The sequence below is a fragment of the Saccopteryx bilineata genome, chromosome 2 (assembly GCF_036850765.1).
Source record: "Saccopteryx bilineata isolate mSacBil1 chromosome 2, mSacBil1_pri_phased_curated, whole genome shotgun sequence".
Lineage (NCBI taxonomy): Eukaryota > Metazoa > Chordata > Mammalia > Chiroptera > Emballonuridae > Saccopteryx > Saccopteryx bilineata.
The window spans coordinates 291666662-291686238 of NC_089491.1; the positions used below are offsets into that span (position 1 = coordinate 291666662).

Consider the following 19577-nt stretch of genomic DNA (forward strand, 5'->3'; position numbering starts at 1 on the left):
AAAACACTTCCACTAATTTGTTGTAAGGATGAATGAGACAGTATACGAAAAATGCTTAGCATGGTATCTGATATAGCAGAGCTATTATTAAATTAAAGTCATAATTATTGCTATTGTTCTTAGACTTTATATCTATCTATCTATATATATCTATGTCTATGTCTATATCTATATCTATATCTATATCTATATCTATATCTATATCTATATCTAATGAAGAATCTTCTCCCAAACTCTAAAGTTTCCATCACCTCCATTGTATAACTAAAAAGGCTAGATTCCTTGCCCAAAGTCATATAATTAGAAAGCAGCAAAGCTAGAGTCTGAATCCCATCACCAAGCACCATCAGAGCCCTTGTGGTATTGTAAGAAATGCATTTGCTGTGCACCCAGTTCCCTACCCGGACAGAATGCTCCCTGAGGGTGAAGACTTCGTCATAGTCATAGGAAAAGTTTAAAAATCAATGAACAAATGAATCTCCATGTTTCAGCCAAGGCAAACTGATGGTGATGAGATTCCAGTCCTGGGGAGGGTAGGGGGGGTCTGGCACGGTCACGGTAGCAACGGAATGAGAGCCATCCCAGGTTTCCTGGTCACTCACTCATTGCTTCTATCTGCACGTGGATGAGGTTCTCGATGTCCTCCTGCAGGGTCTGGTGGGGCTTCAGGGGGATGGGCAGGTAGCCGTAGTGCTCTCTGTTGCAGAGGTACATCTGGATGCCTGAGGACCCAAGAGAGGGACAAAGCCGACCAATCAGAAAACACGCTTCTCCATTCTATAGTGACAACTAGGGAAAGAGAGGCTGGACTGTGGCTGGTGCTGGGTTTGGTTGGCACTGAAGTTGAACAAGTAGCTGTTTCAGGCACTGTCTGGGACCTCAGAAATGCTCTGTTATTAAGAAAGTACATCACAGCACTGGGGTCTAATAAAAAGCCCAGCCATTCTTCAGCTCAGAGGAAATTGATTTTTTCTCTCTAAAGAAAAAGCATACTTGTGGTCTAAAATGAACACTAGAGGCATGATGGGATCAAAAGAAAGACAAGGAATTCCCGCTCCGGAGAACAGAATGGAACACTGTAATCCATCTACAGGAAATAACGAGAAAATAAGGAATAAAATCCGTATTTGATATGAAAGCAAACCGGAAAACCCTGTAAGGCTGAGAGATCACTCAAGCCAAAGCTAGGCATATGGAGAATGAAAAATAAAAATCAAGGAAATTTCAATGCTCTATGACTCTCCTTGGTTTTACTTCTTCTCTTAGCAAGCATGGGTTTGGAGTCAAGCAATAGACATGAAACTTCTAGAACAGATTCATAAAGGAAAGAAAGTCTGCATTTCAAGTCCTGTTAAGAACCTGCCAGAAATATGCCATGAGCCTCTCATATTCAACACTGGCCTTCACAGCCCAAGCTGGCTACCCTCGAGTTATAGAATACAGATCTGTGTTCAAGCAGATAGCTAGGAATATAGGGATCAAGATGGTCTCATAGAGACCCAGCAACAGACAGTCCTGACTAATGCAAAGATGGCTTCATTTAAAAAATGAGTCTGCCAAGCTCTGGTCCACGTGTCCAAGGCTTCTGATTTGTTTGTTGCTAGAATCATCTCTGCTTTCCAGAGATTTACCTGCAGAGAGCCATCTCTATTTGGCTCGACTGAGAGTTCCTCTAGCCGGCCGTATCACCTGCCAAATCAGCTGTCTCAGGGCATTAATTCAGAAGGACGGGGAAGAAAAGAGCCTCTATCCTCCCCTTTGCTGACTCTGACTGCATCATGGCTGGTCCCCAAGCACTGTCACTCCTCTTACCTTCACCAAGTGAGCTCACACGCTCTGCTGTTTGCTCACATGAATGCTTCTGGGGAACTTCAAACCCCAAACTACCCTCTCACAAAGTCGTGATGAATTCAGGAAGGAGAAGGAAAGTGATTTCATGTTGAGGTTGCCTCTCTCCCCTAATTAGGCCAATCATTTTGCCATTTAACTTTGCAAACTTCAGTAAAAAGAAGAGATGGAACGTAGTCAAGCTATCCGTCAAGTGAGGGGACAAGAGAGGCATTTCAGACATGTAAGGTCATAAATATTTACTTCCCATCATGCTGTCTCAGCAAGTTAATAGATGATGTGGAAGAAGGAGGAGGAAGAGGAAGAGGAAGAGGAGTGGGGGGAGGAGGAGGAGGATCGCCAACAACAAGGAAAACTGGGGACAGTAAAGAGGACAGTCAACAAAGAAGAGAAGAGACGAGAGTCCCAGGTTGACAACTGTGGCACCACTAAGATTAGAGCAGGGGTCCCCAAACATTTTACACAGGGGGCCAGTTCACTGTCACTCAGACCATTGGAGGGCCGGACTATAAAAAAAACTATGAACAAATCCCTATGCACACTGCACATATCTTATTTTAAAGTAAAAAAACAAAATGGGAACAAATACAATATTTAAAATAAAGAACAAGTAAATTTAAATCAACAAACTGACCAGTATTTCAATGGGAACTATGCTCCTCTCACTGACCACCAATGAAAGAGGTGCCCCTTCGGAAGTGCGGTGGGGACCGGATAAATGGCCTCAGGGGGCCGCATGCGGCCCGCGGGCCGTAGTTTGGGGACCTCTGGATTAGAGTATATCAGAGGCTACAGGACAGACATCATCACAACCATGCAGAAAGAACATCTGATAAATCTGACCATTCTAGAAACCCAAAACACTAACTTGAAAGAATATGTTCATTGTAGCATTACTTACAATAGCCAAGCTATGGAAGCAACCCAAGTGCCCATCAATAGAAAAGTAGATAAAAAAGCTGTGGTGCATTTACATAATGAAATATTAGTTACAATAAAAAGGAATAAAGTCTTATCATTTGTGACAGCATATGGACCTGGGGGCATTATACTAAGTGCAATAAGTCAGAAAAAGACAAGTACCATAAGATTTCACTTCTGTGCGGAATCTAATGAATACAATAAATGAACAAACAAAACAGGAACAGACTCACAAACACAGGGAACAGACTCGTGGTTGCCAGAGGGGAGGGACACCGGGGGACTGGGTAATAAAGGTGAAGGGGTTAAGAAGTACAAATCTGTAACTATAGGACAGTCACGGGGATGTAGAGTACAGCACAGGGAATATAGTCAATAATGCTGTAATAACTATGTATGGGGCTGGGTGGGCGCTGTAAATACCAGAGGGATACTTTGTAAAGTATATGATTGTCTAACCACTATGCTGTACACCTGAAACTAATACAAAATAATATGGAATGTCAACTGTAAGGAAGGAAGGAAGGAAGGAAGGAAGGAAGGAAGGAAGGAAGGAAGGAAGGAAGGAAGGAAGGAAGGAAGGAAGGGAGAAAGAAAATGTACTTAGCTCTGAAAGAAAATCTGATCCTTCTAAGAGGAGTTCTAGACAATTAGGGATTAGTTTTGGAATGTATTAGTAATAATAGAAACTAAGCCCCCCCCCTCCAAAAGCTATTGTTAAGTTAGATATAAAAAGAAAACTAACCACAGTTTATAAACGGCCCAGTTAAGAATTAGGTTCACATGATGATAATAAAATAACAAAAATACTAACCATTTAAATTACCATGTAACTCTATGGAGAAGACAAGGTGATAGGAAGACTGTGTCTGCATGGAGGAACCAGAGGGAGGAGAGAGCTGACTCCTCGCCTATAGAGGGCAGTCAACCAATTATTCCTATGGTAAAACCAGGAAATCAAGAAGTAGTAATGCAAGTAATGCAAGCGTGTTATTTAGAAACATGGATGCAAATATTCTATTTGCATCACCCTCAGGAAGAGTTAAAAGTGTGACTTCTAGAACAGGGCAATAGCCCAGGGAAGTAATGTGTGGGGGACTTCTAATTTTATAATAAATCTTAGGGGACTCTTTGAACTCTTTTAAGGAAATGCATGGATAATTTGATAAAAAACATTAAAATGTTAAAAAAAAAAAGTGTTGATAATGAGCTAAAGTCCGTGAAAGGAACTGGGTGCTCTCAGTGAAAGCTGCTCCTGGAAAAACCGGATTCTCCTTGAAAAAGAATGGTGAATGGTGTCACACCTTGAAGGCCTGTACTTCTCTTAGGAAGGTATCAGTCATTCTCTTGTACTGACACAGTACCTTTGTATTGTAAACTGATCTACCTCTAACCATTCTTTGTGATGGAAACTCAGATTTAGAGAGGCTGTGATTGGCTCAAGTCATACAAGAAGTCTTTAGTGCCTAAACCTCTGTCCCTAAGGGCCAATGCCAACCATCTTTCTACCCACCCAGAATTTGGGAGCCGAGTCTCAGCACCAGCAATCACTCTGGATCACCATCCTTGCCCATGGGAGGCACTTCTGATCACTAAGTGATGTGCAGAGGGCAGATGTGCCCACCCATCACCCACATCTCCTGCCTCTGTTGACTCACCAGAAGATGACTGGCTGATGCCAGAGATGGGTCCTGTGGTTGTGGTACAGAGCCCAGATCACTGGCCACAGCGGGACATGAACTCCTGACCCTGCTCTCATTGTAGCCACAGAGCCTCACCTGTGACCCCTGGGCTCTCTTCTTGGGCCAGAAGGGCAGCCACGCCCCAGTGCCCAGCACACTTGGATTGACCCTGTCACTCATCACCCAGGTGTGACGATGCCTGCAGTCCGAGGTCAAAGAATAAGGATCCAGGTTAGAGGGTAGGTGGTCCTGCCTGGGACATGTAGACTGTTTAGTCCCTTTCTGACAGTTAAGCAATGATGCTGCAACAGATCTCACACCGCTAGGGGGCTTCACCAGAGTGAAAACAAAAGAAGACGTATCATGCCCATCAAGACTCTTTCAAGAGGGAAGGGAAGTGCTTTGCTTCAGACCTAAAAATGGAAGAGCCCAAGAACACTCCCTGGTCCGCATTCATGTGTCCCTGAAAACACTTCGAGACAAGTGACAGTGCTGCCTTAGGACCACACGGCTGTCAGGAAGGCTTTTCTATTCTTCCAAGTGACAGTCATGTATCCCTCTCCTGACTCCTGGCCTGCTCCCAGTTTGTACCACCCATCTGCCCCTCAGCTTTCACTGTTTCTTAGCTATTAACATTTATGTTTGTCACCTGCAAAAGTCCTTTCTTTCCCAACACAGAGCCTAACACAACGCTAAGCACAAGAATAAAACCTGGAGCCTGACCCTCTTGTCATCCTTTTCTACCTTTCTTCTCCCTAACTGGACCGCCAAAGAGCTCTGGGCCTCAGCACCTGCTTCTGAGAGAATGGGACAAGCGAGGCACAGAGCTGAAAATTCCTTTCCCACCTGTGTCACTCTCCCAGACACAGATCCGGTTCTTGGTTTAAAAGAGTGTATCAAAACCATTTAGTGCATGGCTCACCGTAGGGACTTGTGCTACGGCTGTAAAGGGGGACTCTGTTAGGCAAGGATCACTACTGCAATTGTTCATCGTTCACTTTCTTGGAACAGCCTTCCTTTAGGCTCTGAACCAAAGAGCCTGGCGCAGATGGAAAAAACGAGAAGGCCTTGTGTCTGCTTCTCATCTTGGGGAGGTCAGAGCAAATCACAGACCAAGCTTAAAGAAGTGGTTCCATTAACACTGACACGGGAACCTTCAGGGAACCTTCCAACCCAAAGGAGAATAAGAACCTTGCTTTTGCCCTGACAGCAAATCTTAAAAATGCCTACACCCGGCCAAAGGTTCTCAATGGCCCTAGCAGCCAAGGGGGAAAAAAACAAACAAACAAAAAAAAAAACAGCCTTCCAGCTAATAATCTCATTCCTACCAAGTCGACAACTGAGGAGCGGGCCACCCGTGGCTTCAGGGATGGCCTGGTAAATGAGTTGTAGCTTAAATTTGTATTAACATTCTCATCTGCCAGCAACCTGCCTCAGCTGCTGAGGGTCTTGGCGTGATCCCATCCACCCTAATTTATATGACTGCGGGGAGTTTATTCACCATCTGCCTGGTCTCTCTTGGTAGTGGATAAGTGGCACATTTCTGGCTCATTGATAATGGGATCCGACTTTCGGCAGGAAGCTCTGAATGCTCCTGAGAATAAAACCTGGCCTTGGGAAGGTTGTGTATCTTCCTGTTGAGCTACTTTGGTGAATTATGTCCTCCCCAGCTGCCTGTGCAGGTGACACAAGAGAAATAACTTACATTCCTGCTGACTTGTCTTTTTTAAACAACTTACGCTCACTCTGGAAATGCTTTCCTAGTGGTTCATGAAAGATTTAAGCCTGGCTTTGCTTTCCCTTCTTTGGGGGCTGTGGCAGACACTGCTGGTTGACTCCCCCAAATTTACCCTCTCCTCCTACAACAAGGGCATTGGAGCTCTGGACTGCGCAGACAACATTCTGAGCCTCCTAGGTGTCGTGCTGTGACTGAGTTCCGGCTCATGGGATATACAGGGAAGTGATGTGTTCAACTTCTGGACTGTTCCCTTCAAGGGGAAGATAGCTCCGTCCCTTCTCTGGTTTTCACTCAATGGCTAGAATGCATCCCTACTAATGAGACATTTTGGGCATACAATTAAGGACCGTGGCCCATGGACAGTGAAAAAGCAATAGAGAAAGCGTCTGGGTCCCTGAAAATTTGCGCAATAAAAACAGGATTTTGGGTAAGGGTTCTTGGTCATTGTTGCTCTCAGGAAAAGCAACATAGAGGGTGCTGGTGTGGTTACTGCGGACAATGAATTGCCTCTAACTCCACCTGAAGAGAAAGTCCATTTCCAGATATAGCAGCGTTTTAAATAACATGCACAAAACAAAGAGGCTGGTTATTTGCAGTGTAACCATGGGGGCGGTATCACCGAACCCAAATAGTACCTGCTTGCCTACTGGAGAAGGCAAAGACGATGATGTCATCGAAGGTCCAGGTGTAGTCCTGGTGCGGGGGATAGAACACCAGCTTGTTGGAGGCTTCCTTCCTGAGGTCAATTAGGAACGTGGAGTGGACCATGGGGACGGGAAAGCAACCCAGCCTCTTCCATTCCCTGATCTGCACGTAGTCTGGGGTCCGTTTATAGAAGCCCTGGAAGAGAGCAAGGATGTGGGCTGTGTTCTCTGATCTGAGTCCTTCATCTTTCACTGTCATCTGCTAGCCGAGTCCTTCTGAGTCATCACCAGGTAAGCAAAGTCCCCAAGCCAGGCCACCTGCACTCTTTATCTTGGCCTAAGAATTTCCTATTGAGCTCAGGAATTGCTGTTTATGTATTAAGCCATACTAAAAGGGTCCTGTTATCAGAAATAATTTCAGCATATCTCTTGATTTAATAATTTTATAAAAGCATATTTTGTGTTGATTTATGATTGAAACATGAGTATTATGAAGTGGTAAAACCCAGCAGTGAAGAGCACAGTGTCTGGTATCTGCCTCCTTGAGTTCAAATCCCACCTCCGCTACTTACTGTCTGTAGGTAGCGGTCAGATTACTCAGCCTAGCTCCTTATCTGTGAAAGAGAAACGGTGGCCCCATCTAACCCCACGGGGTTGTCTTAAAAATTCAAAGGGCTTAAAATAGTGCTAGCATCAGGAAAGCATCATATTTTTAACTAAACAAACTGCACTTAAATATAGAAATAGGGTCTTCTTTCAATGAGGTTATTTACTCAATATTTGGAGATTCCCCTTTTGGAAGTCCCTTCTGGGCAAGCACAAAAGACAACCAGTCCCCTTGCTCTGCGGCCACATTCTCTATTGGGATGCCAGTGCCCACATGTCAGGCATTCAGCCTCTCTTCCTTCTCTGACAGTCCTTTCAGTGTCTAGACGAGTATTCCAGCCGAGCCAGCTCTGACACTGACCACGTGGTAAGGTAGAAGCAGCTCAAATTAAGACTTAGAAGATGTAAGTCTCCGAGTCGTTTCTAACTGGCTCCTAGTTGTGTGACTTTAGTCTATGCTTAATCTCTTTGAACCCGAGTTTCCTCTCACAAGGTTGTAAAATGGATCGCATGTAATAAGGTCTATAGAGATGGTTTGAAAACTGTAATTCATTATATGAATATTATTATTGCTATAATTTTTATTAGCCTTTAAATTAAGGGTCACTTACTATCCTTAGGTTAGCAGAACAGGCTTAGGAACTTAGGATCATTCTTCCAAAGGATAGAGGGGACACTTTTTTTTAAAGGGCAGCCTAAGAACGCATGTCAAATATAAAACTCTAGATGGCTTAGGAACAAGAGTCTCAGAATGAGAAGCTTGGAAAATCCATGCTGGTGATGAATCACTGAATGTCCTGGGGGCAGGGAGGGAAGAAGCAGAGAGAGAGAGAGTTAACATGCCTCCCGCACACAGGCAGAGGTGATAATTGTCCTTTTTCCACATAAATTGGTTGTTGGTAGTAATTCTTGTTCACTGGCCAGACAAAAACATCACAATCATTCTGCTTTGGGTGTGTTCAGGGCTTGCCTTAAGCTTATGAAGTCATTGGCTTCCCCAGCAGAAGCCTGATGGGAGATGGTCGACAGCTGGAAACAGAGGGAGAAAGCTTGCAATTGCCCTTATGTTGCTCAGAGTTTTACTTTTAGGGTGCAAAATAGGGGAGCCCGTTCTCCTGTTTGCTTTTAATGAAGAAAGCAAAGAAGATAATGGGAACCCGGAGGACAGAGTCACTAGAATAGCCCACCCTTGTTGCTGGTGTCAAAGCATAACTTTTATAAAAGCAACTGTCAAGTGATTGTGCCACGTGAAACACTGCAGGCTGTTCACAGAGAGCACGTGAATCCAAACGAACCTAATATAACGTTTTCCCATCAAGAACTGAATGACTTGTATAAATAATGAACATAATGCTTCCCTAGAAGAGATGTGGGTAATAATATACACTCAAAGCCTCTTGGGGCGGCAGGAAATACTGTAACAGAACAGGAATGCCTCATCCGGTAGAGTGCTAGAGCCACGGGTTGTTAAACTTGCAGGAATTTTGCAAGCCAGCTGACATGTTGGTAGCTGTAAAAATAAAAATCCAATTAATCCCCACTATCTAACAGAACCACACATGTCAGCTTTGCATATTTTTAATAATTATCTCATCAAGTAGCTAGACTGCAATTTTCTTAACCTTTCACTTAGCTTAAAACAACATTTAAGTGGTTTGCATGGTGGGAATACTTACACCATGAAAACGGGCAAATGTTACCAATCAGGAATTTTCCCCCCAAAGAGAGCCAGTTATTAAACATCTACCATTTGGCCTCATTTTTTGTCCCAAACCAAACCAAATATAAAAGATAGACTTAAAATTTTAGCCTTTTGGGGTTGAGACTACATTTAACATATATATTCTCCTTAAGCATATGTTTGTCCTACATTGATTAGTTTATCTCTTGAATTAATTAACTAAAGAATGAAAACATAACCAGCCATAAGTATTCACAGTAACAGATCTCTAGACTTGAAAGATTTTAGTAATGGAAAAGAGAGGTGATAGAAATAAAAGAATTCTGTTCTTAACATGAATTTTGTAAAAATAAGTTACCAAAGCAGTTCTAATTACTTGATTTCTTTAGAAATAAATTTGGCAACATATATCAAAGGTCATCAAAATATTTATGCTCTTTGACTCAAGAAATTCCACTTGTAGGAAGCCATCCTAAAGAAATAATAATAAATACAGAAAAAATTGTATTAATCATGATGATTATTATAATAGCTAAAAGTTGCGAACAACTTAAATGTTTTTAAACAAAGAGATAGTGTAAGTAAATTGCGTTATAAGCACCTGATATAGTTATTAAAAACATGCAAGATGTTATCTATGATGTTAGAGTGGTAGGGATTAACCTGATTTAATTTTTTTTATTTTTAGATTTTTCTATAGTGTTCTTAGGATAGTTTTAATAACAAAAAAAAAAAAACAACTTAAAAAAAATCTCTAAACCAGGGAGAAAAGAAAGTTACAAGTCCCAGCAAGCTATATCAGTTAATTTAAAGCTTCTAATGCTAAACTCATTAGAATATTTTCTTCATAATTCGTTGACACAGAAGAGCTCACCTGGTTGTGGCATTGAACCTGCATTTACCTCCTTTCCTGATAATGCTTGCTCTAAAACCACATGCATCTTTCAAGGGAGGAAATGTGGAAAAGGTTAATAGGGCTACTGTTAAGACATGGTCACCTTGTTAAAACTCACAGCATTAATCCATTGGCCATAGACTTGCCTGAGGTGTAATTCCGCACCAGAAATTAGAGTACAGGCCCCGAGACTCCAGCATGGGGGCCACGATGGTTTTGTTTTCTGCAATCATTAGATTGAGGGTCTGTGGATTAGTCAGGAAGTTGTCAGCATCTATGAACTAGGAAAAGAAAAAGATAAAGTCAGGTGAAAAACTACCTTTCTGTAAAGGGTTCAAGAATAACCCAACACTTCTGAACAATCGCGAAGATTTGTTCATGAGATAAAGAACCAGTTATCCATGTTCACCTTATGGAAACCCATTGCACCTGGATGGCTTGCACTCAGACTAAATACATTTAGTCTAACTGCATGTAGTCTACCTTCTACATGTTTAGTTCTGCAAAAGGCACCAAGCAATGTATTGGTGTTACCAGGCTGGGCACACACTCAAACAGGGTCTACCTACAAGATATTCAGGGCTCCCAAGCCCTTAAAACTTGATTCAGAAACACTGATTGAGTGCCCACTCTAGATACAAATGGAAAAACCTACTTAGGTTATATCTAATAATGCCAAAATGGGCCCAAACAGACCCATCAATGCTATTTTAATGTTACAAGCAGAATTTTTGTTTAAAGTACATTATATCAACACATGCTAACCAATAAAGCCATTTCCCATTTTTAACTGAAGTCCATGTTAACAATGATTCACTTGCAGGGGCAGTATAACATGTTTTATAGTATAAGTTAAATAATCATGCTGAACTCTACGCTTAAAAATTATTAAAATGGAAGTTTTTATGTATATTTTACCACACTCACAAAATAAATAACCAGAAGCTTTCATACTTATGATAGTCAATCTGTTTACCAAAAATTTTATTGTTTGACATTTGCACACTTCAGTGACATTTAAATAGCTATATGGGGTTAAGTATCATCAGTACAAGCTGAAAATTTCTATGCAATTATTGCACTGAAAATGTGTGTGTGAGATAAATCATTGGGCTGATTTTTTGTTGTGGTTAAAGGAACGGGCATAGATCCAAGATAGTCCCTTTAGGAATCAGTCTAGTGACCAAGAGATGTCAATCCATTTAATGAAACAATATTGGCTTTACTTTATTGGTGTCATTTCTAGTGTTGTGTTGGAAAACGCTTGCCAAAAGAAATAAATGGATTGGTGGTGAGGGGGGGGGGGCACAGATGAAGAACTTGGTTCCTATAAACTTGTGGGGAAAAAAGCCTCATCAATATTCAGAAGGGAAATGGGAACTGTAGCTACTTAGGGAACTGTCCTTTCCAGTTGATATGGCTTCGTGGAAGACAAGGATGCAATACAACACCGATTCCTGGTCATCAAGCCCAGTACACTCTGGACCACTCTCAAAGTTCTAAGGGAAGAGACTGAACCTCTTCATGGAAAGAAATTCTCCACGAGAGCCCAGCGTAATGGGGAGCAACCAGGAAGTCAAGAAGGGAAGTGTCTTTCTCCAAATCAGGGTTTTTATTTCAGAGCTGTTAATATGAATCTTTTTGTATAATTAATTTTTTATATCCACAAAATTCTTATAAAAAGTTATTAAGACTGTTTACATTGCTTTACTTATAGCACTCCCCATGAACTACAAAGGTGCAGTATTCTGTGCCTATTACATGAATGAGATAAAATAATTCGAGCTTATTTACTCACTGACAACGCAGGTCAGAAGTGGTCTGAGATGAAATCCAGGCATCCCAATACTACCTTCCTAATGTTTCTCCCTGTGCCTTTATTAAAAAGTGGGGAAGGCGGTGCCTAAACAAGAGTGTTTTGATTGATCCCATGGTCCTAGTTTTTGGACAACTGATTTGGACATATTCGAGATAACAGTTGTCAAGAAATCAAACATCTGATTTTACCAGAATGTAGTCTGACCATTTTTCCCTCGCAGTTCGAAGAGCGGCCTGCCGTAGTTTCATCACATGGGTAAATCGGGAGGCCGGCCAGTGCTTTGGACCAATTTCATCAGGATAAGACCTAAAATAAATAAATAATAATAATAGTAGTAGCTTATAATTACTGAGCACCTATATAGTCCAGGTACTGTGTAGTAACTCATTTAATTTTCCAGTAACCCTAGTTTGACATAGAGACTATTATTCTTAGTATCATCCCTGTATTATACATAAGGAAACCGGAACAAAGGGAGACCAGTTAACTTGCTGCTCATTGTACAGAAGAATCTTTATATAAAATATTTCAGTGGGTTCTAAAGAGACCCACTGAGTCTGTACTAGGTAAGTTGAGTCCTCCCTCACCATCCAAGAGGTTTTGGTTCTAGGACCCCTGTGAATACCAAAATCTGTGCTTGCTCAATTCCCTTATATAAAATAGTGTGATATTTGCATATAAACTCACGTACGTCCTCCCATATATTTTAAATCATCTCTTGACTACTTCTAAAACCTCACACAATATAAATGCTATGTGACTGATTTGACAGTACGGTATGTAGAATGGCTTAAAGATGGAAGCAACTAAGAAATGCTGTGGTAAAGATCAGAAGGAACCTAAATGTCCCCCAGTAAGAGATTGATGATATACTCATGGTACATCCATCCAATGGACACTCCACACTTATAGAGATAACGAGGAAGCTCCTGAGTGATTACTATAGAATGATTACCAAGATACGGTAAGTGAAAGAGCAAGGTGTACGGAAAACGTGTACAAACTTTTTACAACGATCTCTTAAGTCTAAAAGGCTTTTACTCAAAATATGAATAAATAATATCACTATTTAAAAATATAGGCCACTGTGCTAATTTACTTGTGACCTAATGAGAATGAGTACCTACTGGAGCAAAGAGAAAGAGAGAAAGAGGCAGATCTGCCACAGGAGAAAACTTACTGGATACACGGATAAAAGATAAGGAGAGGTCTCGAGCACCTCCGAGGTTGGAAGTCTGAGTGGCTGGAAATCGGTAGGGAGAAAGGGTAAGGAAGGAGTTCACAAGGGTTCTCTTGCTACTCACTCAGGTTCATCCATAGGCCTCCACTCCACATAGTGATAGGCTTTCTGTACACTTTTCAGCCACTCCCTGAGTATTTCTGTTGTGTTATCCGTATTGTGATCTGTGGCTGCCCTGCAGGAGAGAAAGCACAATAGAGTTCAGTTACGTCATCCAAAGTAGGAGGGAGAATTCCAAAAGACCTCCCATTAAGTGAAAGGAGGGTGACCAGTTCTAAAAACTGCACGTATGAAAACGATTCTCTCATCATCTAAACTGAACAATACATTTCTAAAGGGAGAGATAAGCTTCATATCATCCTGTGTCACTAGATCCTTCAAGAAGGCTTGGCCAGTAGTAGAATAAGTGGTTGTAGGAAGCAGTATAAGTATAAAATGAATTAAACTAGTGGAAGTTAATTACTCTTCTTGAAAATCTTTCTATTTGCTTTAAATGTTAGTTATCCACATTATATACTCTGCTCTTGAACTTCACTAACAATTATCCTTCATTTAAGCAATAATTCAGTTGCATTTTCATTTCAAATGCATTTTCTGGTCACAATAGAATGTTTAGTCAGTGCTGGTTTAATCCCATGTACAAGAGCTGAAAGCCACAATAACAGTTTCCAGTATAAACCTCAAAATCAAAGGTATCTTCACATATTTATTTAGGATTAACTTTGCCATCACTTATACAAAAAAGGGGACCATTGAAAGCTTTCAAATAATGTATACAAAGCTTATTTCTGTTCTACCTTGAAAATATAACAAACCGGTCCACTTATAAAGGAGCTTAACTCACTTGCTAAAACAAAAATAATTTCATATTATATAACAAAGTAAATTCATGCTGTGTTCAGGATACACATCTAAAGGAGTCAGAACATGTAAAAATGAAGAGAGATACCAGTCAATCCGAAAAGAAAGAAGGAAAACAGGGGTTATAACAATCTTGACATAAAATAAGGTAAAATTTAGGCCAAAAAAAAAGTAAGCATGATAAAGAGGGAGTATAATTATCATTCTAAAGGGTGTAATTCACATCAAAGATAAAATAAATGCAAATGGGTTTGTGCTGTCCTGGAGTACAGGGTTTGGCAATCTTTTTTCTTTAAGAGCCACAAAGTCAGAATGTAAGCTTGCAGGCCATACATTCCCTGTCCTAGGCACTGCAGCAGAGGAGTAGTCATTGACAACACATAAAGTAATGAGCATTCCTGTGTGCCAATAAAACTTTATGTACAAAAGCAGGCAGCCAGTCTGCTGGCTGTAGTTTGTGAACCACTGATTTAGTGGAAAGCATAGGAATTGCAAAAAAAAAAAAAGAGAAACACCAATAATAAGAGGTGTTAACATACTCTTTCAGTTGAAGATGGTGCAAATGGAAAAAGAGTAAGTATGTGGAGAGGATGTACAGAATACATCATACATAGAGACTATATTTTCTTCTCAAGTACATATGGAACAGTCACAAAAGTTGACCAGTACAGTAATTACTTAACAAAGAAAGACTCTATCCTATTGAAATAATATCAATGGCAGTCTCTGATCACAATGCAATAAAACTAGAAATTAGCAATAAAATAAAAACAAAAGTATTCATTAAAAATCCTCCATTAGAGCCCTGGCCGGTTGGCTCAGCGGTAGAGCGTCAGCCTAGCGTGCGGAGGACCCGGGTTCGATTCCCGGCCAGGGCACACAGGAGAAGCGCCCATTTGCTTCTCCACCCCTCCGCCGCGCTTTCCTCTCTGTCTCTCTCTTCCTCTCCCGCAGCCAAGGCTCCATTGGAGCAGACATGGCCCGGGCGCTGGGGATGGCTCCTTGGCCTCTGCCCCAAGCGCTGGAGTGGCTCTGGTCGCAACATGGCGACGCCCAGGATGGGCAGAGCATCGCCCCCTGGTGGGCAGAGCGTCGCCCCTGGTGGGCGTGCCGGGTGGATCCCGGTGGGGCGCATGCGGGAGTCTGTCTGACTGTCTCTCCCCGTTTCCAGCTTCATAAAAAAAAAAAAAAAAAAAAAAAAAAAGAAAAAATCCTCCATTAGACAACTATTGAGTAAAATAAGAAATAGAAATCAATATCAGATCTTATAAAAATGAATAATGAAAATACTACATATCAGAATTTTGGATACAATTATATCTATGAGCAGAGAAAATGTAGTTTTATGTTCTTAAATCAATAAAAATAAATAAACTGAATTACTACTCAAAAATCTAAAGAGTAAGAAAATAAACAAGCATTAAAAAATAGAAAATAAAGATAAAGCTAGAAATCATGAAGTATAAGACAAAAAAGAGAAGTAATACACAAATGAAAATGCTGAAAAACAACTTTTTGAGAAAAAAATGAACAAAAAACAACCACTAGTTAAGCTAATCAAGACACTACAAATACAAAAATAAGAAATGACAATAATGAGGGGGTTATGACTGATCTAAAAACATTTTAAAATCATAAGCAATTACTTTGTACACACCAATGAAAAATAAATTTAAAAACTAGATATAATGGGAGATTTCCTAGGAAGATGCATATTAGCAAAATCAACTCCAGCAGAAATATAAACCTTAAACAGAATTTCCTTGGAAGAAATAAAGAAAACAAAACAAAACACTAGGCCAGATGGTTTCACAAGGGAATTTTACTAGATATCATAGCAGACTAGATATTTCCAATGCTATGTAGCTTGTCCTCCAGGGTACAGGGGGGAAAGAATCCAAGTTCTTTTTATAAAACAAGTACTATTGATATTTAAACCTAGTGGACACACACATACATACATAACCACAGACAAATATCTTTTAATGCGCGTGCTGCAAAAATCTAAAGTGTTAGAAAACAGAATCCAACAGAAAATATTGTCTAGTATGTCCTAAGATTGTTCAATATAATATAATTGACTATATTAATAGACCTGAAGAAAAAAAATCATGATTATCTCTCTAAATGCTCAAAAGATTTTTAAACTTTTTTTTTTAATTTTTATTTTATTTTATTTTTTTAAAGAGATAGAGAGAGAGTCAGAGTGAGGGATAGACAAGGACAGACAGACAGGAACAGAGAGATGAGAAGCATCAATCATTAGTTTTTCATTGTGCATTGCTACACCTTAATTGTTCATTGATTGCTTTCTCATATGTGCCTTGACCATGGGTCTTCAGCAGATCGAGTAACCCCTTGCTTGAGCCAGCGACCTTGGGTCCAAGCTGGTGAATTTTTGCTCAAACCAGATGAGCCCATGGTCAAGCTGGCGACCTCAGGGTCTTGAACCTGGGTCTTCTGCATCCTAGTCCGACGCTCCATCCACTGCGCCACCGCCTGGTCAGGCTCAAAAGATTTTTAACAAAACTAAACACCTAGTTCTGCTGTTTTCTTTTCTTTTAAATAACCACACTAAATAAAATTGAAAATGAAAGGAAGGAACAGAGAAAGGAAGGCAGGAAAAGAAGGAAGGAAGGAAGGAAGGAAGGAAGGAAGGAAGGAAGGAAGGAAGGAAGGAAGGAAGGAAGGAAGGGCAAACAGAAAAAAAAGAGTCATGGGAAAAAAGAGGTGTTGAGATTTATAAAAGAGAGTAAAAATGCTTTGATTTTACTGGAATTCAGCAGTTACTCTGGGACAGAAAGCCATGGGCACTGTCAGCAGCAGTGGTTCCCAGGGACAGGGGACCTGGTCAGAGCAAAGGAAGAGCAGGGGACAGCAGTTACCTCTTCCCCATCTGGCAATTTCGGTCAATAGGATTTTGTTAAACCCAATCCATAATGGCTTTTATTCTTTCTACTTGAACTTTTGGAGGTCACTGCAGCTCCAAAAGTAACAAATGCAATCTTTAATAGAGAGGCTATTCAGGAATGTTCAAGAGGAAAATAAATTGTTAAGCACAGCATAGTGAAACCCAATGCTATGTAGGGAGTAAGTTTCTGTAAAACACCGAGTAATTTGAAACGTCAAGTCACACATAGGTCATAAAGGATAGAAAAATGGGATAGCAGTACATGACTATATTTAAAAATCTTTTTTTATAAGGTGGGTATTTGAATTAAAAGTAGTCTTAATATAAAGCAAGGCTAATTTATCTAAATACTTTCAAGTCTCTTCTGGAAATCAGATTAGAACTAGCTCCTCTTTCCAAAACAAGGTCTAGGTAGGAGGTGGGAGACCCGCAGGCCCACTGGACAGGCCCCCAGCTGGAGGGGGAGAGAGGGGCTGTGTGTAGCTGACAGTGCTGAGGGACACCAGGTGAGTGCCTTGGACAACGATGGGTAATCCGAGGAGATGAGAGAGGGGGACAGAAAGCAACGTGGAGAGGGTCCTGGGCTACATCTAGCTTTCGATTGTGCTGAAAAGTACAACGTGTCAGTGAGAACCACGCCGACTGTGACACAGGGCCATAAGCCACCGGTGTCCAGTGAAGTAACCACAAGGGACACTAAGAGAGTTGAGTCACGTGTCTCAAAGGATGAAGGCTGCACAGAGCAATCCCTGGGACTGGGAATCAGCCCTAATACACATCATTCTTCGCTCAATAAGCTGGCCTTATTGCATGAAGTGTATTTTCCTGGTATACTGACAAAACAACTTCAAGCTCCAAGTGTCCGCTACTGACAAACCTCCTTAGATATAAGGAGCTTAGCATATGCAAAGATAAATGTATCTGATTAAAAACAGAAGCGTCAATTTCAAATACTACTCTTTATTGTGTTGAAAACGTTTCCTATAGCGTTACCTCCCCTGAATTGTTAAGATTCTCTTTGTTCTCAGTGTTCCGAGGACAAGGAGACACCCTCTGACTGGGGCCAGAGGTCCATCCACACGGGACTTTGATGTGCAGGGCCATCGCTGTCCCAGGAGAAGAGCAGCGCTGACCACACTCGCCCACGGAGGAAGGCTTGCACTCCCCACTCAAGACTCACTGCCCTGCCTCTCCACTCCCCTAGAGAAAACAAATCAACAGAAATCCAGGCAGACACTTCTGTTGCCTTTTCATCCCTCTGACACAAATGTGTTTCTGTTCAAATACACAATCCTGAAAGCATGCAGGCACTGGGCCGTTGAGAGAATTGGAGAGAGAGATAGCAAAGGCCCAGGTGCAAGCTCCCTGGAGGAAACATCAGGCTCGAGCTAAAGGTTCTATTTGGAGAGTCCTGCAGAAGAATCCAACAATGTGCTGCCTGTCCTGCTTTGAGACTCCACAAGCAACTGGACACAAAAACCTGTGCAGCTGAGATGGATTTTTCCATCAGGCTAGGAAGCTGAGGACACAGAACGTGTGACCCGCTCAGGAGAAGCCCGGGCATCCAGTCCAGCCTGCTCCTTCCAGTCCCGTGGAAAATGAGTGCTTCTCAGGTCAGCCGTCCTTCTCCCCCTCAGACCAGGAAAGGCACCCAGAAAGGGAACAGACATGGCTAAGTGATTCCTTAAAGAAAACAAATGATGTGAAGAGACATCTGTAAAAGTGATCTGCAAAGTGACTTACAGTCCTAATCAAACCGGAAGCCCACTGTTGGAGAGAGCACAGGATGTGCTGGCCGGAAGACCCTGTTCCCAGGAGGGCAAGACTACATAACCTTTGCCTCAATACCCCCCCCCCCCCAGAGTAGAGTCACACTTAATCAACGACCCCTCCCTCTCTCTTCTCTGGGTCTCTCTGGCTCAGGACAAGACAGCAAGGAGAGCTCAGCTCAAGGAGCCATGCCAGCCATCACACAATTCATTTTCTTTGAAGGCCATGTTGGGACAGTGACTTCCTTTGATCTCGAAGGAGCACCAGGATCTGCGACCACTAAGAGGTCACTTTCCTCCATGTCTAGGAGAGCTGTGGCCCTGATACAGCTACTGTGCTGGCAGTCTGTCCATCCGTCCTGTTGGCTTCCTTTGGAGCCAGTACCTGAGAGGGAGGAGCTGGTAGAAACAGGTGCGGGGAAGCCTAGGCCATTTCTCATCGTAAGGCTGCCCGTCTGCTTTCTCTCTAATTCTGCTTCCACCTCCTGTTTCTGCTTCCTTTTCCTCTTCTCTAGCTCTGCATGTCAGCAAAGGCCCACGAGTCTCAGGTTCAAAGTCCAGCTAGGACAAAGGTCAACCCATACCACAAATACGATCAGCAGCACCTGCCAGGGTCTCCTTGGCTACTGAAGATCCGGGCCAGCAGGTGCACTGTCCCTGTCACAGGGAAAGGTGAGAGCTCACAGAGCAGACCAGTGAGTAAACACGTCTGCAGGATGATGCAGCTCTACTACTTCAGCTGTGCCCCCGCCACACACACGCACATGCACACGCACACACTCAGGATTTCTCTGGCAATGTCTAAACACACTGACATTTCTCCTTGTTCCAGGCCAGCTTTCATTCCTCAGTCTTGGCTCTTACACTAATAGCCAACTTGAAATAATTAGCACGGACTCATTTATTTTTACAAGTCTTACTGAGGTTGTTAGGGCTAAACTCACATTGGTAAGCGTGGGGCC

At 41.9% G+C, this 19577-nt stretch overlaps 1 protein-coding gene across 1 annotated transcript in view; it reads right to left on the reverse strand.

Annotated features, from left to right (window-relative positions):
- The window catches only part of COLGALT2 (collagen beta(1-O)galactosyltransferase 2), an 84393-nt gene that overhangs the window by 26659 nt on the left and 38157 nt on the right, over positions 1-19577 (reverse strand). The window contains exons 2-6 of the mRNA XM_066261324.1: positions 13139-13249; positions 12023-12140; positions 10162-10296; positions 6825-7029; positions 603-722 (exon numbers count right to left, since the gene is read on the reverse strand). Coding sequence (XP_066117421.1) covers positions 603-722; positions 6825-7029; positions 10162-10296; positions 12023-12140; positions 13139-13249 — 689 coding nt within the window. The remainder of the gene's footprint in view (positions 1-602; positions 723-6824; positions 7030-10161; positions 10297-12022; positions 12141-13138; positions 13250-19577) is intronic.